The sequence below is a fragment of the Myotis yumanensis genome, unplaced genomic scaffold (genome assembly GCF_028538775.1).
Source record: "Myotis yumanensis isolate MYYU_CA2020_CCGP unplaced genomic scaffold, mMyoYum1.0.hap1 SCAF_6, whole genome shotgun sequence".
NCBI classification, from domain to species: Eukaryota; Metazoa; Chordata; class Mammalia; order Chiroptera; family Vespertilionidae; genus Myotis; species Myotis yumanensis.
Genome location: NW_027223757.1, coordinates 38011508 through 38033915, shown reverse-complemented (window position 1 = coordinate 38033915; position 22408 = coordinate 38011508). Strand labels below are relative to the sequence as shown.

The window sequence follows — 22408 nt, the reverse complement described above, 5'->3', positions numbered from 1 at the left end:
GAGTTAGAAACATCAATGAGAGATGAGAGAGAAACATCGATCAGCTGCCTCCTGCACACTCCCCACTGGGTATGTGCCTGCAACCAAGGTACATGCCCTTGACCGGAATCAAACCTGGGACCTTTGAGTCCGCAGGCCGATGCTCTATCCACCGAGCCAAAACGGCTAGGGCATAAATCACATATCTTTTATTGTGAATGAAATGAAGTATTTTTTATATGTTTAAGCAATTTGTATTTGTTTTTCTTATTGATTTATAAAAGCTTTTTGTTTACCAAGGAAATAAATTCTTTTTTATAATAAATGTTTCTTTTTTTTGCAGTTTATCTTTTTACCTTTCTTATATTCCCCCCCCCCCCCCCCCAAACAGAAATGTTTAACTCCACTTCTTTTAATGTAGCTATCTTTCCCCTTATAGTTTTTGGGTTTGTATTTTGCTTATAAAACATCACACTTCAAGGTTGTAAAAATACATTCACAGAAAGATAGTTATAAAGATGTTGAAGAGAAGGATTACAAGAGAAGTGAAAAACTTAATTTAATGGGCCGCAGTTCCTGAGAAGGTTGGGGGGAGGGGCTGAGATCCAGAAATTGATAGAAGGTTGTACTGGGGGAAGAATCATCTTCCTTTGTCACAGGAGGAAGAGAGGAAAGGATGGGCACAGATATGGGTGGGATTACTTTCATATAGGAAGTTGAAGGTGTTCCAACCCACTGCCTCTGTTTTCTCCCTATGAAGAAGTAGGAGATATCTGCTGAAAGTGATAGAGGAAGTATAGTTTAGCATGAAGGGAGCTGAGAAGGTTCTAGAATCTAGAGCATCATTGTGGAGAAAGAGAGTGAACTAATCCGGGAAACAATTGTTGACAATATGGAGGGGCTGGTGAGAGGGTGCAGTCTGCAAGCCTTTCAGACCTTTTTTCAGCAGTATTCAGAAGTTTGGGTGCATGTGATGGGAAGGTCAATATCTTAGTATGAGGCTTTTCTATTTTTAGCAATTCTTCCATTATTTCTAACTTTATTATATTATGGTTGGAGTACATTGATTCGTTGGAATTTATTGAGGTTTCCTTTATGGCTTAGCACATGGGCTATATTTGAAATTGGGCTACCTGTCTTGAATTCTTGATTCATTTGGTATAGAGTTTTAAATATAATATCTTGAGTGTATGTTAGTGTTATTCAGGTCTTTGAGATGAGTGTGTCAAAGGGTGCAACGTTTCTTTTTTCATGGCCCCAAGTTTGGATGGAAGCAGGTATCAGTAAGCACACGTAGCTTTCAGCCTTCATTGTGAGTGAGTGGGCCTTGTGATTAGGTATGCAGAAGTAGGCAGTGAGTGGGAACTCCCCTGCGCTCTGCCCTGCACCCAATAGATAAGGAAATAGCAGATTGTAGGGTTGATGAGGCTTACCCAGAGTCACATAGCTAATAAGTAGCAGAACCAGAATTTGTACCAGATCTTTTGGGTCCAACTCCAGTACTCTTGTGTTGTATCTTTTATGCTTAGCAGAGGGAGGAGATAGGTTACCCCAATCTTTCAACATCATCCTTAAGTTTTCCATCTGTACAATTTACAATGGCCTGGCCAGTGTGGCTCAGTGGTACAATGCAGTGTTATTGGACTCATCAAAAACCCTGTAGAAAGGTATCCTTCACCTCCTCCTTTACAAATTTCCTAAGATACAAGTAACAGAACAGATCTTACACTGGTCATTAGAGGAACTTACTCATGTTCACATTTTCAAGTGTTTGTCTAATGTTATGTCTGTGCATTTTAGGGGTTGGGTGTGTATCTGAGTCCTGGCAGGAAGCAGTTCACGGCAGATGTTTCAAATAAAGATCGAATCAAGAAACGACTTTGAGAGTCATGGGCAGGACAGGCCTAGGGCAGCAAATAAGGCTGGATATCATTTAGTTTTTCCTGAAAAATTCTTCTAATCTGTTGCTTGCTGAGAATGAGCCAGGCTGCCATTGTTTGGAGAGCTGGTTGGGAAAGAGGGGGAAGATTACATGGTTAGCAGATGGTGTAGGAATGTAAACTTGCATGACTTCAGAGCCCCTGCTCTGGACCACTATGCATTTTGCCTCTTGTATTGAAACCTAAGTTAGGTTTCCCAGCCTTTTACATCAAGTTTTTTTGTTTGTTTGTTTGTTTTTTTACTTACTGTGCATAATAGTCCATTTTTGCCCTGTATATATAGCATAGTTAGGAATACTCTGTATATGATGATATTTAATGATTTCCATGTTAGAGATTTATAATTTGTTCTTAATTTGCAGCTTTTTTCAAGGAGCAAACCTCCAAAGGGCCTCTATGTTTATGGAGATGTTGGTAAGTGTGTTAAAACAAGTTTTGGGTGGTACAAACAAAACGTTTCCCAGCTTTGCTCAGAGATAACTTCCATTTCCATCCTTCAATCCTTCAATCCACTACCAGCAAGGGAGTAGGATGAGGTGAGGTAAAATAGGGGGAGGGAAGGGTAGGCATCTTAGTTTGCACTTTTACTTCTCAGAGGGTGCGCCTGTAGTGTAAGGCAGTGTTAGTTAGCATGTTAGGGTGCAAACATTATTCAATGAATAAAGTGAGTTCATCTCGGGGAAGGAAATCATCTATAGGTAGGTTATTAGATAATTCAGAATCCTGTTGCTCACTGCTATTTGACTCAGCTTAGGATGTACTTTTTTTAAAAAGCTTTTCTTTTTCACTTTTACTTTCCACTAATATTTCTACTCATAATGCAAACCCTTATCCTCAATTTAGTTATTAGTAGATACTATTAATGCACGAGTGGTAATACTTCCATGGTCTCTCATTTCTTTGTTTTGTTTTGTTGTTATTGTTAATCCTTACCCAAGGATATTTTCCCACTGATTTTTAGAGAGAGTGGAAGGGAGAGGGAGAGACACAGAGAGAAACATTGATTGGTTGCCTCCTGCACAAACCCCAACTGGGGCCTGGGATCTAGCCTGCAACAGAGGTACGTGCCCTTGACCAGAATCCAACCCATGACCCTTCAGTCCCTGGGCCGAGGCTCTATCCACTGAGCAAAACCAGCTAGGGCTTAGTCTCCCCTTTCTGTACATTCGGCACAAAGACTCACATTTTCTTGGAAAATTTATGAGCAGTCACTTACCTTCTAGATTTTCCTAATCAGCTAATGTCTTGCTTCTTCTCTGACTTCATCTGTTTTGCTGAAACAATCTGTTTTCTGCTTTCCATTTCCTTCAAACAAATCCTTCCTAAACCTCTCCCTGGTTACCCACATTCACTAATGTTACGAAGGTGGCTCTTACTTTCCCTGGCCTTATTGCTTGTCACTCATTTCTTATAGTGCGATACTAAAAACTCTCACTTACATATAATCGGACCAGTTTTGGTCCTAGACTGATAAACACGCTTCCGCTTTCGCTGTAACCATAACGAATTTGCATTGTGGAGTGATGGCAGAAGTTAGTAATATATTTAGGACAAGAAATAAAATAGTTGAATAAATAGTTATAGTACCTTAAAGATAATACTTTAAGGGTTTAGCTTTTCATCTTTAAGAGGGTCCTCCTTTTTTTCTGATTTGTTTACAAATGCTGCTAAATTCCTGTTTTACATTTACAGATTTTTTGAACCTAATAAAAAGAGAATTTGGTTCACAAAAGTTAATGATACAGATTGCCCCTAAAATTCTTCAAGTTCTTGAAACTTACAGTTAAAGAAAATGTGAAAGAAGCTCAAACTATTGTCCTCTTAGTTAAATATCGAATTGGTATTTTTTAGATCAAGGTATGCTTCCTTCATAGTTAAAAAGCATTTTATACCAGGTGCATGATCAGTGTTACCTGTCAGTACCTTTGGGCACTGCCAGCAAATCTCAGCCTGTAGTCAGAGCTCATTCTTTGCCTCTTTGGAGAACATGTCCTTCCTATACCTTCACTTTCACAATCAGTCATTGCTAAAACCAATATCTTTGTTTCTCCTGATACTTTAGCCACTTAACCATAAATGGAGATAGTTAGTAAAGCACAACTTCTACTTCTGCAAAGGACTTAAAAAAACTTATGAAAAGTTGTTGGATTGTAGTTTGAAAAACACAGCCATATTCTAATTGATTGAAGGGAAGTACAAAAACAAATCATCTGAATGCTTGAAAGAATCAGAAAAGATGTGATAACATAGGATGTTCACATAGGCTGGGTATGGGGCAACCTTTGGTTAGGGACATTTTTATAACGTAAAGAGGAAAAGAGAAAGGAATTATGAAACAGGAAGTGAGATGAACATTTCAGTGGCTATACTCAGTTTAGTTTAGAATCCTTACAGAAGGTGATCAGCGACAGGTCAGCTTCTCTGGCTGGGAGAAAAGCTCTTATTCTTTAGTTTCCTTTTTTAAACTTGGGAAACAGGTTTACATTTTCAGAAGTGATGGGAAAGAGGGTGTCTGCTTCTTAGTGCCCCCTTCCCACTCCTTGTTCCTGTGCTTGGCTTGCCCTCTGTCATGCCTGCTCAACTGTACTCCCTTTCTTCGTAGACATGTTGAGATGATTGACTCAGGTAGACCACCCAATCCAGGGAACCCTAGTGGAGTTGCTATATAAATTGAAGGGATTATCATCATGGTTCAATCTTGAAACAAATCGTATTCATTAATAAAATGCTTAGCTCAAACCATACAGAGACCATAAGCTGCAGTAGTTTCTTGTGGCTTCATTCTTACCCTACAGCAAGGTTCCTGCTTCTGACTAACAAACAGACTGCGCTTAATGATTGCTCTGGTATATGAGGAGATAATAAAAGTTCATTTTTGTTTATTAGTCCTTTTTCTGCTGACTCTTGGTTTAGCCTCACCTATTTCACATTGATAATTTCACTATTCAAAGTTAGGCTGGTAATAAGGTTAGGAGTTGGGAAGCAAAATTCTGCTGGACTTGGAGGCCATGATGGAGGCCACTACATATGTACAGCTCCTTCTCCAGGGAGTTGGCTGTGAAAAGGACACCATGGGTGCAGGGGGCTCTTGAGTAGTCATTTTTGTTTTCCTAACTATATGCGTGAAAGTTAGAACATAAAAAAGTTTTAGGTTTTACAAATTAGTCCCCTAGCAAGAATCTCCTTTTAAGAAATACACTGAGTGGCCAGATTATTATGACCGGCCAGATTATAATGACCACCCCATCAGTACTTTGTTGGGCCACCTTTTGCCTTCAATACTGCGGCGATTCTTCTTGGCATTGATTCTACGAGATGTTGAAAGGTGATGCGAGCAATCTGACACCATGCCTGATGAATAGCACTGTCCAGTCCTGTGAGATTTGATGGTTGTGGAACCAGCTGCCTGATGGCTCTTTTAACTTCGTCCCACAAATGCTCAATTGGATTGAGGTCTGGTGATTGTGGGGGCCACCTAAGCAAGGTAAAGTCTCCCTCATGTTCTTGAAACCACTCCTGCACAATATGAGCTCTGTGGCATGGCGCATGGTCTTGTTGGAAGAAGCCATCTCCATTGGGATACTCCATCAACATGATAGGATGAACTTGATCCGCAACGATACTTAGGTATGTTGTGCTATTCAGACGTTTATAATGATCTGGCCCTCTAGCAACTTCAGTGCAAAATTAGAGCTAATTTGCCTACAAACGTCAGGTGGTCATAATAATCAGGCCACTCAGTATATACAAGGTTTTATTTAGGATTCTGTAGAGACTAAAGCAAATTGTGAGGTCGGTAAAATGTACTGTAGATTTCTTCCCTACTTTTTCCCAACAGCTTTTGTCCTCATTCTTCCATTCACATGACAAATGTTTATTGAGCATCTGCCTTATATTGTTTCTGGAGATATACTTGTGAATAAAAACAGGCAGCCTTTGTTCACCCTAAGTTCACAAACTATTGCAATGGCTTTGAAACGTTTTGAACATGATCCAGAGTAAGCACTATATTTTACGCCCTGACTCATTGAGTGCACATAGGTGAAAATTTCAAGGCAAAGCACCAGTGCCCACGAGTGCACTCGCACACACACACCCCTACATGCCTGAAAAATAGTTTCATGAAAGAAAACTTACCCTTACATGTGATATATTTTGATATTTTCTATTTTATTGCCCTGAAAGGTAACATTTTGCAAAACTATAGTATAAATATCACAACCAGGATATTGACATCGATACAGTTCACAGATCTTATTCAAATTTCTCCAGTTTTACTTGTATTCATGTATGTGTACAATTTATCACCTGTGTAGTTTCATGTATCCACCACCATAGTCAAGATACTGAACAATTCTATTTCTACAAGAATCCCTGTGTTGTCCATAATTTCCAGAGATATGATACATACAACAACTGGAAATTGTTTATCTTATAGTTTTCTGATAGCTATTCTTTGCCTCACATCATGGAGTATCACCCTACATAGGAGTAGCTAGTCTTCAGCCAAAGACTCAAGAGTACTCACATGTTGGTTTCAGGAGCTCTTTTCATTATATAGCTGGTGCTTTGCCTTGAAATTTCCACCTATGTTGGACTCCTATAATTCTGAAGTTTCTTAATCCAATTTAGCGAGACCTCGGTGATTTACTTGGATTCTCCCATTTCCTCACCAACATAAAACTGGTATATCATTGGTGTTTTAATTTGTATTTTTTATATTTCAGATGTAGTTAAACTTTAAAAAATGTGTTTAAAGCTATTTATATATTTTGTTGTGCCGTGCCAGTGCAGCCAAGGGTGATCCTGAGTGGGGGGCGGTGAAAGGATTGAGAAAAGACAGAAAAGAGAATGAAAGCTGGGTCTCGGTGAGACGCTGCTCCCTGATGAGGAGACAGCGCCAGCGCCCACAAGCCGTGTCTTTATTTTATAGCAGATGCCACGAGGCAAAGTAGGGGCGTGATCAAGTTGTTTACAGCATTCTCGTGAGTTCCAACCCTACTCAACTACATGCACCTGAACTCTAGCACAAGGCACGTGGGACCACGTGTTTGGACCATAGGTTTAAGCTTACAACCATAGCTGTTGGCTATAATTGTGCTGGGAGGGCCCTGCCCTCCAGCTGGGACTTGCACGTGGCAATGAGAGGACCCTGTCCTTTCATTAGTCCGAGGCTTGAACCTGGCCAAAACACTTGTACCTGCGCCCCACATTTTGTGTGTTATTTGAATACTCATGTTCTTTGCACTTGATCATCTTTCCCCACCCCCCTTGTTAATTCTGTATTGCTCAGTCTCTTTCAGTTGGAGTGGGGCGAGGGGAGTTCATTGAAGTAGCTAAACTAGGGGAGGAATTTAATAGTTGGTTTAATTGTGAAATCAAGTAATGATCTGATTCAGCTATGGGTAGAGAGGAGAGATTAAGTAATATTTTAGGGATCTTTCTCTCTCCTTCCTTCCCTTCCCCTTCTTCATCGCTTGGTTCTGGTTTTCTTTTGTTGGCTTCATTCTTGGTAATAATTTTTTGATGTTATAGGAAAGAAGGCCCCTGGGATCTTCTAGGTTGCTCTCTTAAAAGGAGAAGGGATGATTCTTATTCTTGGAATCCATATTAACTCCTCCCACAAAATATTACCTAACTGGGTCATATGCTCACGGCAGGGGCAATCACAGTGTGTAGGGTAGTGGGGTATTTTTATTGGTCCACCTTGTGATTGATACTCTCATCATAGAACCATACTAAGTAGAGAAGTTTCCAGAAGGAAGAGCTTTAGGACAAAAAGTTCATTGTAGTTTGTAAGAGCTCTTTATATCTTTAAAGATATTTAAGGTTAAACCACCAAGTTCCATGAGGGCATGGATTTTTGTGAAGTTTGTTCACTGTGATATCCTAAACACCTAGGACCTCACACATGGTAGGCATTCAGTAAAAATATATTGATTAAATGAATAAAGACAATAATTTTACTTATGGTGAATTTTATATTTAGAAAGTTGAATTGCATGTAGCCTAATCTATCAGTCCTTTTCTTTTATGATTTCTGTTACCTTCAGAAACTTTTTATATGATGGTCACATTATATTTTAAGCCCATTTTTTAGAGTTAGCACAAAAGTCACTTCAAATATATGTTGTTCGCATTTGTGGTTAGATAACTCATGACTTTTTTTCTCGACCTGTCAGTATACTGTGCTTTATGCAGCAGGATTTGAAACTTTATTGATTTACTCTTTTAGGTAAATATAATGACTTAAAATCTGCTGCCACTCACTATATCAAGAGATATTGTACTGGATATTTTTGCAAAGAATTACTTTTCAGTCTGAATGGTCTCTTTATTAAAAATCTCTTTGACAGCCCAGCTGGCATGGCTCAGTGGTTGAATGTCGACCTATGAACCAGGAGGTCAGGGTTTGAGTCCCTGTCAGGGCACATGCCTGGGTTGCGAGCTCGATTCCCACCTGGGGGTTTGCAGGAGGCAGCCCATCAATGATTCTCTCTCATCATTGATTTTTTTTTTTTCTCTCTCTCCCTCTCCCTTCCTCTCTGAAATCAATAAAAATATATTTTATTTTATTTTTATTTATTTATTTATTTTTAAATATATTTTATTGATTTTTCACAGAGAAGAAGGGAGAGGGATAGAGAGTTAGAAACATCGATGAGAGAGATCGATCAGCTGCCTCCTGCACGCCCCACAGTGGGGATGTGCCCACAACCAAGGCACATGCCCTCCACCGGAATCGAACCTGGGACCCTTCAGTCCGCAGGCCGACGCTCTATCCACTGAGCCAAACCGGTTCGGCAATAAAAATATATTTTAAAAAATCTCTTAACAAATCGTATTTTCATATACAAAAACTTTCTGGCAATTCAAACAGCATGGGCCCAAAGTTATCTATGGAATGGAGCAATCCCCTCCACCCCCCCCCATTTAAAACTCAGATCTCACTTCCTGAGCTGCAGCTCTTAGGAGAACCTGGTGGGGGGAAGGGGAATGGAGAACTCAGAAGGATAAGAGACAGGGCCAGCATCCCTGGGCCTGGCCTGCAAGGAATGCTTGGTGTGAACCAAGCTTGAGCTCTGCCTTTCTGTGCAGTGGTCGGCAAACTGCGGCTCGCGAGCCACATGAGGCTCTTTGGTCCCTTGCGTGTGGCTCTTCCACAAAATACCACCTGCGGGCACGCACGTACAGTGCGATTGAAACTTCGTGGCCCTTGCACAGAAGTCGGTATTTTGTGGAAGAGCCACACTCAAGGGGCCAAAGAGCCGCATGTGGCTCGCAAGCCGCAGTTTGCCGACCACTGTAGGGAATAGGCTTTCTGTGCATGCCTGCGTTAAAGGCCCAGGCCATTGACTCTTCAATTATTAATGCAATCATAGTGATGAAAAGTTCCAGAGTGTTGAAAATTACATAATTTAATTGTAAGAGTTGACTATCAGAATTTCTTCAAGTAGACCTCATTTTGCAAGACCTATATTCTCAGATTTTTGAAAAAGTATTATATACTTGGCAATCCTCCAGCTCTAATCTACATCTATTTCTTTTCAGTATTTATGTTAGATACTAATCTTTATTTTCTTATTTTTCATGTTTGAATTTTCCCATAGTGCCTAAGATAGTTTCTCACACTTAGTAATGGCCCAATATAAATATTTAATTAATAAAATTATTTTATTCATACTGGTACCTTTTGAAAGAGAATCTGAAGAATGAAGAATTTGTAAATTATGCCAGTTTATAAACATAGTTTTCAGGGGCAAATAGCCCCTCTAATATTAACTAATTTATATTACATATATAAATACATATATATATTTAATAATATATCCTAAAAACAGGATTTTAACAGAAAAGAATAATATTTTATCTTTTTCTGGTTTAACAAAAAATAAACACTTCTTTAAAAAAAAGTAACGTAGTCTTAATCTTCCCAGTAGAAGAGTGTGGTTTCATTATCTGAAAGCTAATGAACAATCATTAGAGCAATCAGTAACACTGTTTAATGGTATCCTTTTTTTTTTTTTAAGGTACAGGGAAAACAATGGTGATGGACATGTTTTATACTTATGTGGAAATGAAGAGGAAAAAACGGGTTCATTTTCATGGTTTCATGCTAGATGTTCACAAAAGTAAGTTAACTATCTGGGAAAAGCAGTGGTTTTTAAGTGGGCAAACACTACAAAATAATTTTTCTCATCTTTTGAAATTCTGAACTTTTTAATACTTAAAAATATATTTTTGCTTAAAGTAAGATTTTATTTGTTTTGTGCTATATTGAAACAATAGTAATGTGTCCAGAGTTGGTCCTAAAGATACATCAGTACTTCCAAATATGAGAACAGAGGTTACTATATGAAGGTTAGGCATTTTTTCTTTCTGCTAAGGATCAATAAGAAATGTGAAAGTCTCACCTGTTTCAAAAGTTATTCTTTACAACTCAGCCATAAGAAAAGATGAAATATTGCCATTTGTGACAACATGGTTGGGTCTTGAGAGCAGTATCACATTAAGCAAAGTAAGTCACATGGAAAAGGACAAGAACCATATGATTTCACTCACATATGGAATATACTAGTAAAACAGAAAGCCACAAACAAACAAAACAAACTCATAGACAGATAATAGTATGGTGTTTACCAGAGGGGAAGGTGGGTAGGGCGAGGTCGAAGAAGGTAAAGAGTCAAATATATGGTGATGGAAGGGGACTAGACTTTGGGTAGTGAGCATACTATGCAATGTACAGGTGATGTATTATAGAATTGTACACTTGAGTTTTAAATAATGTTATTGAGTAGTGCCACTCCAATAAATTTAACTAAAAATGAAGTTATTCTTGATTAGATCATTTCCACTGTGCCACCTTAGCATGTAGGCATGCAGTTTGTACTTGTATGTATGCTTTATTGCTTTGTTGGTGTTCTTATATTATCTCATTTTTGCATTGTCTAGCAGCTACATTGTAACCTCCCCAGAGTAGGAACATTGTGTTTTTCTTAGAATACTTTCAGCATTTAGTACACATATAATACATGAAATGGGACTGGCTGTAGTGTATCAGGCTGGAGACAAGAACATTCTGGTTAGATATGCTAGACATAGGGCAGGACTGTCTCTTCAGTGCACATCCCTGAGATTCTCAGGATTAAGATTGATTTTTTGGTCCATCTATTTACCATCTAGTCATCTAGTCTATCACTTTGTCATCTCCAAAGTGATTGAAGAATAGAGATAGAATGATTACAAATATCCTTATAATCATGGGAATATAATATGTGAGCAACTTTTTTTTAAAACATATTTTATTAATTTTTTACAGAGAGGAAGGGAGAGGGATAGAGAGTTAGAAACACTGATGAGAGAGAAACATCGATCAGCTGTCTCCTGCACATCTCCTACTGGGGATGTGTCCGCAACCAAGGTACATGCCCTTGACTGGAATCGAACCTGGGACCCTTGAGTCCGCAGGCTGACGCTCTATCCACTGAGCCAAACCGGTTAGGGCATGAGCAACTTATTTTGAGGTAGAGAAAATGCAACCAATTTCAATGATCACATTTGTGGTTATATATGATTATATGTGGACTTTAAACTGATGTTTACACTAAAGTTTCATTTATTTAGATTTAAAAATATGTTATAGTTATCTGAAATGTACTATTAATACAGTAGTTGATTTTGTATTTAATTTCACCCGTTTAAGGAATACACCGCCTTAAACAGAGTTTGCCAAAAAGGAAACCAGGATTCATGGCTAAATCATATGATCCAATAGCTCCTATAGCTGAAGAAATCAGCGAAGAAGCATGTCTTTTATGTTTCGATGAATTTCAGGTAAGGTAGAAATGCTTCTAGATGTAGAATGGTATACTGAATGAAGTGTGAAGATTTACGGTCTGTTCCTGATTTTATCATTCTATAAAATAAAAGCCTAATATGCTAAGTGTCTGGTTATCTGGTCGTCTGTTCAACCAATCAAAACGTAATATGCTAATGATATGCTAAGGCCGCTCAACTGCTTGCTATGACGTGCACTGACCACTGGGGGTAGATGCTCCAACTGGTAGGTTAGCTTGCTGCTGGGGTCTGGCCGATCGGGCCTGAGCTGGACGGGCCGGTCACGCCCCGGAGCCCTCCCGTGGTCCCTCCCTGGCTGGCCAACCTCCCATGTCCCTACCCAGCCCTGATTGTGCACCGGTGGGGTCCCTTACCTTGGCCTGCCCTCTCACAATCTGGACCCCTCAGGGGATGTCGGAGAGCCAGTTTCGGCCCGATTCCGCAGGCCAGGTCGAGGGACCCCACTGGTGCACAAATTCGTGCACTAGGCCTCTAGTTGTTTTATAAATTGGTTTGAATTATCTCTTATGACTTTAATATTACTATCTGGTTCAGGGGTCAGCACAACCACCTCAGCTTGCTGAGGGCAAATCTGGCCATCAGCTTTTATATGGCCAGTGAGAAAAGAATAGTTTTTATATTTTTAAAATGTATTATAATATATTTTAAATATATTATAAAAATATATTTTTATATTTTATATTTTTAAATTATATTTTTAAATATAAAAAATATTTTATATTTCTTTATTTCAAAAGAAAAAGAAAATTCAACACAGCCCATTTGTGGCTTGCAAAGCCTAAAATATTCACTGTTCAGCCTTTTATAGGAAAAGTTTGCCCACCCTGATACTCTAGTCAGTGAATCCACATTCTCCCCCCCTGCTCCCCCCCCCACCCCCACACACACCATGATGGAGATAGTGTAATGATTACAACATAATGTCTTTAAAGGTGTTTGAGGTTTTTTTAAAAATGTTTTTATTTGATTCACATATCTCACAACTTACATATGATGAAGGGAGAGAATTGTCTTAAACTTTTAAAATTTCTTCTAGTTTTAGGATTCTTTGAAATTGTGACTCTAAATTGGTAGTGAGTTATTTCCTGATCTTTATTTCTTACTAGAGGCCCAATGCACAAAATTCATGCAAGAGTAAGCCTTCCTTCCCCTGGCTGCCAGCACTGGCTTCCCTTGCAGCTCCGGCTTCGTCCAGAAGGATGTCCGGAAGGACATCTGGTCTAATTAGCACATTACGCTTTTATTATTATAGATGAAAGCAAATATGGGATAAAGGCAAACACCAAGTCTTATGCTCATTATGTATCCTATGCCATCCCAGTGTAGTAGTAGTAGTCAGAGTAATAGTAATAATCAATACTTTAGACTAAGAATTACTTTCTCTTTAGTAGACTTCTTTCTTTAGTAGTTCCGAAGCATAATACTGTAGTTGATTTTTCTATAATGCTTATCATAAGAGCAACTGATCAGTGGAATGAAAACAGGAAAATCCACAAGTACTGAATATGAACTTAAAATAGAGCTTCACACCAAAGCTTTTGAAAAATATTTCTGGAGCTGAGTGCATAAACTCCTGTGTCTGATTGCCTAGAATAAAGGCCCATTGACCTTTTCAAGGGTAGGAAGCCAACATTTGCGTGTGCCTACTCGTAGGTAGATGCTGGGTGATTCACACAACTCCTTTCATATTTGTGATGAAGTGAGGGAATTGCCCTTGTTAAATTTTAAACTTTTTTTCAGTAAAAACTTGGGTTAGTGGAAATATGTTGTAGCCAGGATGCCTTTATCCCAAATGAGGCAACTTAATCCACATAGCTAACAGCAATCTTGATTTATGATAGAGGAGTAAGAGGAATTTTAGCTATGCGTGGTGTTGCACTGAACCATCTGGGGAAGAGGAATCTTCATTTCTTTCTCCCTTTAGTCATTTTAAGACAGCCTGGCATCTACCCTTTGTACAGAGGTCTTCAAAAGAAAGGCTTATGGAAAAGAGATGTTCCCCTGCTACTCTGAAGAGGTATACTAAGTACACCAATGTACTGTTTCAGGAAGTGAAGGGCATCATGTAGTTGGCAAAGTAGCATCGAGTTAACAGTTATGCTGCCTTCAGCAACAGAGGTCAGTGAAGAGTCACTGAAGGCCATCTGGCATGATTTATCATTACGAGTCTCCTTAAATTACCGCTAAATAAAATTGAATTGGCACAGTTAAATTTTTGATTAAGGTACTGAAGTTAAAAAAATTTTAAGTATATTAATATCCAACCTTTGTTAAGTGATTTTTGGCTCACAAAGTATTTTTATATCTTTACTTCATTTAATTCTGTAAAGTAGTTATTGTTACTATCTTCATCATATAGATGAGGAATGTAAAACATTAGAATTTCGTAGGTAGCATCTACAAATCATTAACTTAAAAATGTAATTTTTAAACAATCAGAGAAATGATTGGTATATTGAAGTAGTCCCCCAACTAAGTCCCACTTCCTTTATATATAGTAACAATCCACATTTTTTTTCTTGTCAATGTTTTGAATTATCTTAACACTTTTGTCTAATTTAACAAGTATCTCATTGTTTTAATGCATATTACTTTAAGTAGTAATGGTTGAATTTTTTCCTTGTTTGTTTACTTACTAATTAAAAGCCATCTTTTATGACTATCTGTTTGAGGCAATGCCCATTTATTTATTAGAATGTTTACATTTTATTATATATATTCTGTAATATTAGCTACTATGTACTTAGTACTTGTGCCTATGTTATTGTGCTCTATTATTACATTTACAGCTAAAATTCTATATAGCTATACATAAATAATAAGGAATTGTACTAGCATAAATACCATACATAGGTAATAGTCCTGGTTACCATTTATTGAGAATTTACTATATGTATCATAACAATTTTGCATTGCATTGATGAGGAAATTATGGATCAGAGAGATTAAGTAACTTGTCCAAGGTTGAAGAGCTGGAAACTCAGTTTGAATCCATCATCAGTATTCTTAGTCACTGGTCATAACAGCTATATTATATGTTTCTCTTGGTATATGATATCTTCTATTATGTTTTTAAATGTATAGATCTAGAGCTGGGTGGATTTTTAGTAGATATTTTTAAAGTTAGAACCCAAAAATTATCATTAAGCCTATTAAGCCTAATACAGTGCGTTACTGATTTACTAGAAAAGATTTTTTTAGGTACTTTAACCTTAATGACAGTATATCTACAAACACCACTTCACTTTTAAAATTGAATCTATTAGTAGTCTTGATTTTTAACTAGTTATTATCAACTTTTAGTTGATGTTATTTAATGTAATACTTATTTTAGTGGGAAGCTGAATGAATTATTGCTGCTTAAAAACAAGAATATATTCTTTCTTTTTTATGCTCTTGAATTTAAGGCATTTTAAAGACTGCTATGATAGCATTCAGATTGTATCTGCAGAATATATTCCTCATTAGTTTGGTCATCTTTACCTGTGGTATCAGATACACTATTTTTATTTTGTTTGAGAATTTGTCTAGACAGATTGTTTTTATGTGTTTTAGTTGCTAAAATAAAAGAATAGGTTTTCTTTAAGATTTTCTTTAGGGACTTCTTTATGCCTTCATTGAATATTTATATTTCTTATTAAACTGTTTCTGAAAAATGATTCTGAAGATAATCAAAATACGAAAGGAAAGCGATTTTTAAACATGTTATTTCTTCCTGTCTTTAGGGACACTGGATAGATGTTTTACTAATATGTTTGTTTTTTTTAAAAAAAGATTTCCAATGAGCAGAATATCATGCAAAATTCTCCTCTATAGCTATCAATATCATTTTAAAAATAGTTTTGACCGTTTTTATAAAACAGGAAAGCTATTAAAAACTGTTAATAAAAAATAGGTGCTTATTTTTGTGCTAATACTAATTACTGATAATGCATGCTTATGTTTGTCAGTCATTGCATGGCACTGTACCAATCAGAGGATTGACTGAGACTCAAGCACTTACACATGTAAATTAACCGCTAGATTTTTTTTTTTCCTTTTTTACTTAAGTGAGTCATAATGGAAAGCAACTCTAGGTCATAAAAAATCTTTTCTCTTTAATGCCAATGAAATGTCTCCACTCTCTGTATTAGCAGACTACCCTTATTGGTAATCTGTAGCCTTCTCTTTTGTTCCTGGTAGTAATGAAATGCTGGGTGCTGAAAAAGCCTGCTCTTCAAGAATGTGTGGCCAGTTGTCTTCTGTTCACTTATACTGTAAAATTACTGTTCCCCGGCAAAGCTGAACAAGAAAGGGGACAAGATCAAAAGAGTATACATTGGCACCCGGCTGCACCAAGTGACTCCTGCTTTCTTAATTAGCCACAGCTTCTCCAAGTAAATTTACTCCGATACAGCAAAAACACTGAAATACAGAAACAACATATGATAATTCAACCACAAATCTTTATTGTTTGCTTTTTCCAGCCTCCCATTGAAACCTTTGCACAGTGTTATAAGCTAAATGTCCCTTCATTTTTCTGAATCTTAGGGCACAAAAGCTATTTTAAATGTTTTCAAAAACACCAGTGAGATAGGCAGATGATGATTTTTATTCTCTAAAATTGGGTAACTTCATTGGTATTCTTTTTAAAAGTCAGTGTATTGGGAATCCAATTTAAACGTGCAGTTGCTTCTAAAATTTGCTAGCTTGTTCTGTCCTCTCATCAGAAATGCCACTGGTATTTAAGCCTTTGAAAAGGGCCTTCTCTGTGAGTGTTTTTGCGGAAGCAAAATTTGACAGTGATCCTAAGCTCCAAATTAATTAATACGGTATCAGTACCACTTTCCTTTTCATTTTAATCACCGCTTTGTAAGTTCCTGAAGTCTTTTTAATATAAGAACCATCAGTAGGTTTTTGGTTAATATTTTAAAGTTACAGTTTGAGACAGAAAAGAAAGATCTGTGCATCCCCATATCCTGGCCTTGTTTTGTTTTGTTCAGGTGGGAAGGAAAGAATTAAACTTTTGAGTAAGATACCAGCTGTAAAGAGAAAGTGATTGGGACCTGTCCAGGCCAGGTTGTTGTTAGTTGTGTTAGAACCAGTTAGTTGTTTACTTTCAGTATTTTGATTTAATTTGAAAGAATTCCATTAGTTTCTATGTGCTCTAACATGATTTAAAAATAACATATACATATTGATATACATTGTGTGATATATTTTATGAACATGAAACAAGTTTTAGTGAGATTATCTAAAGTGTGTTATTAAAGAAAGATCATAACATTGCTACATCAAGAGTATCTAAAACCCATGTTATATTCAAAAGGGAAGGTATGATCATTAATATCAGCCTTCCCTATACATTTATTTTTTAAGTCAACTTCCTTTCCTCCTTAATTTCTGTATTTCTATGTGATTTTTAAAAGCATTAAAAAAAGTCATTATTAAGCTTATTTGTTCATTGTGGATTAAAAATAATTTTAAAAAAGATTATTAGTTATATGTATCTCTGTACTTAGATTAAATAATTTTATATGCATTCTGCACTTTTTGTTTTGTCAGAAGTTTTTTTAAAAAAAATACTGTATTAACCATTCTTATAAGTTGTTATTTTAAAACATTTTTTTGTAGAAGGAATATTTGTGTTTATGAAGGTTAGCAGAGGCTGGCTGTGCTGGAAGTGACTGCAGTGCCTTTTGATTATTCATGGACAGTAATAGAAGGCACTTAAAAAGAACAATGAAATTGCTTATTTTTGTGATGGGCCATCTGTTGAATTGTTTTGTGCAACAATTGCACAATAGTATCTATGTCATATCATTCTATTTTCAACAGCAGCTGATTATGTCTCACTGGCTACTTGTCCTTATTTCTAAAGTTCCATGACCATTTAAAGGCACCTTTTGAGGGACCTTGCCACAAAGGTACTAGAAATCTCAAACAGCTTGTGTATGTCTCTCTCTTTTTTATTTTTATTTTTTGGAGAAGGGGGCTGTGATGGAAGTAGGAAAAGGGAGTTGGTCATGTTAGTTCTAATTAATTAGACTTCATAAATGTTTAGTACAATTATTTGTGCTTTCCACCTGTAGTTCTATAAAAGAAGTTAATAAAGAACCATTTGACAATTTGTGTAGAAATGATAGGCTTGCAAAATAGAAAAGTTAAAAGACTGCTATACAGTTTTTCATGCTTTTAATTATCTACTCTTTTCTTCATGATGATAATTAGAATTTTTCTCTTGGAATTCACTTTCATCCTTAAAAAAAAGTCTTTAGCAAATTTGTTAGAGCAGAAGTGAAATTAAAATAAAACAAATGTGCTGTTGTCCATAGGTCACTGACATTGCTGATGCCATGATTCTGAAACAGCTTTTTGAAAATCTGTTCAAAAATGGGGTCGTCGTTGTGGCAACATCCAACAGGCCACCAGAAGGTAAAAACAAAACATTGTGCTAATCTCATCCAATTAGGTGGAAACTAACAAGCTTTTAAAAATCCATAATTTTGTACTTATTTTACTATGTGAATAAATCTGATGACTTTGCTTATCATTAGTTTCATAATTGACTTAATCTGAAAAACCAGTGAGTATTTGTATTTTTTTAATCCTCCCTTAAGGATATTTTTCCATTGATTTTTAGAGAGAGTGGCAGAGAGAGGGAAAGACAGAGAAATATGGATGTGAGAGAAACACATTGATTGGTTGCCTCCTGCACGTGCCCCAACAAGGGCCCGGGTCCGGCGAGGAGCCTGCAACCAAGGTACATGCCCTTGACTGGACTCGAACCTGGAACCCTTTGGTCTGCAGGCTGAGGCTCTATCCACTGAGCCAAACTGGCTAGGGCTCAGTATTTGTATTTGAAAAATGTTTATATTCCTTGCATGCTAAATCCAGGTGATCTGTTATGTTTGATGCACTTGCTGTTTTTCTTTTTTTTTTATTTTATTTTATTTTTTTTAATATTTTAATAATTTTTATTTCTTAAAGTATTACAAAGAGTATTACATATGTCTCCTTTTTTCCCCCGCTTGACATTCCCCCGGCCCCTACCCCCCGCACCCCCCCCGCCCTGTGTCTTGTGTCCATTGGTTAATCTTATATGCATACTTGCTGTTTTTCTACGAATTAGTTATGCCCTATGTGCATGTAAAAAAATGCAGTCCTTTTTAACTGCTTTTTATGGATCATAAAAGAAACTCAATAAAACCGAAGGCAAAATTCCTAATTAAATTTTAGAAAAAAAAATTGAAGTTCACTTGCATAAGTAGTTTCTAATACTTTATATATCATTTCTCTAAAAGCACTGTGGTTTACTAGGAAATTATTTAAGAAGTAAAATACAAGTAATATTTAAATAAAAACAAGTTTAAAATCTTGTTTTATTTGGGTCACCATGTGGTCAGTTGAAGGTCTAAGGAACCCCAAATAATATTTTATACAATCTTTTTATTTTATTTTATTTTTTAAGCAAGGCAAATATCTTTACTCCTGCAGGAGGGTGTACACGCACAGGGTCTGGCAGCACACACAGTGAGCAGGTGGTCTGCTTGGGCTTTTATGCCTGACACACGTCATCTGTCCCTCACTCTTGATTGGTGAGGCTCACACTCTTGTGTGATTGGCTAATTTAAAGGAAAAAGAGTGCCAAGTCATGTGAGCCAAAATTATTTTATCCACTAGAGGCCCAGTGCATAGGTAAGGTCCCTAATGGCTGCTGGCTGGGGCCTCTCTTCCCTTCTCCCAGGTGTCTGCCACTGCTGCCGGCTGGGGCGGGGCCAGCTGTAGGGAGAGGTCAAGGGTGGTTGGCTGGCCAGCCCCGCCCCCTGGTCAAACTCCCAGTTGAAGGGACAAATGCATATTAGGCTTTTATTATATAGGATTCTTAACGTTAACAGCTTTCTGCCTGGAATGGTTTTCTTCCAGATATCTGCAAGGCCAGGTCCTTACCTCCTTCAGGTCTTTGCTGAAAAGTTACTTTGCCAATAAGCCTAGACTTATCTCCTTATTTGAATCTACAACCCTCCCCTTTTTTCTGGTACTGCTTCTCCTTGTCTGCTCTACTTTTTTCCTGTAGCACTTATGGACCCAGAGTATAATTTACTTATTATATTTATTGTTTATTGTCTGTCCCTTTTCAGGACACAAAAGCTTTTGTGAGGGCAGTGACTTATTTCTTCTGTTCACAGATGTATTTTAAGCACTTAAGCAGGCTATCGATGGATTTCAGCAAATAGCCTTAGAATGAGTTTTGAATGAATGCATGCTTTAAAAGGATCTCTCTGGCTACAGTACTGAGAATAGATTGTCGGGATGACGTTTCAAGGTTGGAAGTAAAGAGACTACTTAGGAGATGATTGCCACAATCCTGAGGGGGATGATGGAGCAGGGCAGGTGGTGAGAGTGGCCAGATTCTGGATGTATTTTGTAGGCAAAGCCAAAAGGATTTACTGATGGAATGAATGTAGGGTATGGAAAAAAATAAAAGAGGGAGGTTGGGATTAATGACTCAAGGCTTTGGCCTGAGCAACTGGAAGGATAAAATTGCTATTTACTGATATAGTGAAGACTACAGGAGAAGCAGATTTGGGTAGGGAGGTGAAAGTGAGGGCTTCTATGATGGTGAGGCAGATGCATATGTGTTTGGATTTCAATGGAAATGTTTGGACTGGAAACATACATGTGGATTCATCAGTCCTAAAGGAAGCTGGAAACAGCAGCCAGTGAGGTGGGAGAACCAAGGGAGTGTCAAGCCAGGAAAGGCAAAGTGGTACAGAAAGGAGGGCTGATCACGTTTGTTAAAATGCTGCTAGGAGCTAGGTGGTGAAAATGAGGTGGAGAATTGACTATGGGAATTGGTAATATGGAGTTTATTAGTGAATCTGAAAAGAGCAATGTAATAGTTTGTTGTTTTGTTTTAAATAAGCATGTCACATTGATGCCATATTAAATTTGTAGTCTGCTAATACACCCATATCTTACTTTGTGAACTGCTGTCAAACTAGGTCTCTCCCCTTTGTATAGTTGATTTTCCTTCCTATTACATTTCATCTTATTAGTTTATCTGCATTGTTCCATTGAATTGAATTTACATTGATAGCTTTTGAAATATGATTTTACCAAATTATATTTAGTTATTCCTACTAACTAAATATTATAAACTTGGTAATCACACTTCTATATCTTTAGCCATTAATTAAAATCTGTAAATAAGATAGAACCAAATTAAGACCCTTGTAGTATACCACTAGAGGCCTTTTAGGGAGATAGATATCAATTAATTTTAGGGTGATATAAAGAAATAAACTAATTAATACTTTTGGAGTCAGTTATTCACACAATTATAGTTATAACTAATCTGTTATACTACAAGAGAATTATGAATGATTTTGTCAGATCATTTGTTAAAATCCATATAAGGCCTGGCTTGCATGGCTCAGTGGTTGAGCATCAAACCAGGAGGTTACGGTTTGATTCCCAGTCAGGGCACATGCCTAGGTTGCAGGCTCAATCCCTCATGCAGGAGGCAGCTGATCAATGATTCTCTTCCTCTCCCTTCCTTTCTGAAATTAAAAATATATATATTTAAAAATCCATATAAGATTATGTGTAGAATTCTTGTGATTTATTGTTGTTGGAACCCTATGAGCCAAGTCAGTGAGCTTTTAATATTAGATCACCTATCTAGGTGGGAGCCAGGGTTGACTCTGTTCTAGCTGAATTGTTTACCTAACAGTGTCATCAGAATTGCCTTTAGATATTCAGAGAGAAGCTATGTTAATAAATAACAAGGTACCAGAACAAGCTTGCTGCTCCCCTAGCCCCCCACCCCCATCAAAGACTAATGAGAACAAAATTGCACTTGGCTCTCAGGCTTTTGTACTGTGGTAAACTGAGGAAGGACAACCACAAGGAGAGGTTGTGGAGCACCCTGGAGTGCAGAGCTTTGTAGGAACAGAGTTACAGGCGCACCAAGGCAGCGTGCAGAAATCCAAGGGGGAGGCACCCTTGTGGAGACAACTGAAATTTCAAGATGCAGAATTGCAAAAATTGGTCATTAGCCACAAACTTAAAGAAAGTCATTGATATATATAAAAGCCTAAGTGACTGGCCATGACATGCAATGATCACCTGGGGGCAGATGCTCAACACAGGAGCTGCTGACCGACAGCAACTTTGCAGACTGCCTTCTCGCACTCCGGGACCCCTTGGGGGATGTCAGACTGCTGACTTTGGCCCGAATCCCACAGGCCAGGCTGAGGGACCCCACCTGCCAGAGGGACTTCGCTCATTCTGCAGGCGCCCTGCGAGCCCTGGCGCCACCCCAGGTGCTGCTGGCCGGGAAGGGACTGGGGGAGGTTGGCTCCAGGGTGTGTTCAGCCCATCTTGCTCAGTTCTACTCCGCTGGCCACTTTCTAATGAATTTCCTTTCAATGTGCACAAATCTGTGCACCGGGCCTCTAGTTTATAAATATAAACCATAGAAGAAACACCTGTTATACATCAGTTTTTTTAGCCACAGCAGCCAAATGATCATCATAAATATCTGAATATTTTAATATAAAGATGGCATATCTTTATATATAAATAAATACATATTTATATATGAATATAATTTTAAATAATATATAATATAAATAAGATGGCATATC

The 22408-nt window shown here is 37.6% G+C and overlaps 1 protein-coding gene across 1 annotated transcript in view; it reads left to right on the top strand.

The window, feature by feature from the left end:
* Positions 1 to 22408, top strand: part of AFG1L (AFG1 like ATPase) — a 160538-nt gene that overhangs the window by 39093 nt on the left and 99037 nt on the right. The window contains exons 3-6 of the mRNA XM_070417977.1: positions 2282 to 2333; positions 9950 to 10051; positions 11623 to 11753; positions 18092 to 18191. Coding sequence (XP_070274078.1) covers positions 2282 to 2333; positions 9950 to 10051; positions 11623 to 11753; positions 18092 to 18191 — 385 coding nt within the window. The remainder of the gene's footprint in view (positions 1 to 2281; positions 2334 to 9949; positions 10052 to 11622; positions 11754 to 18091; positions 18192 to 22408) is intronic.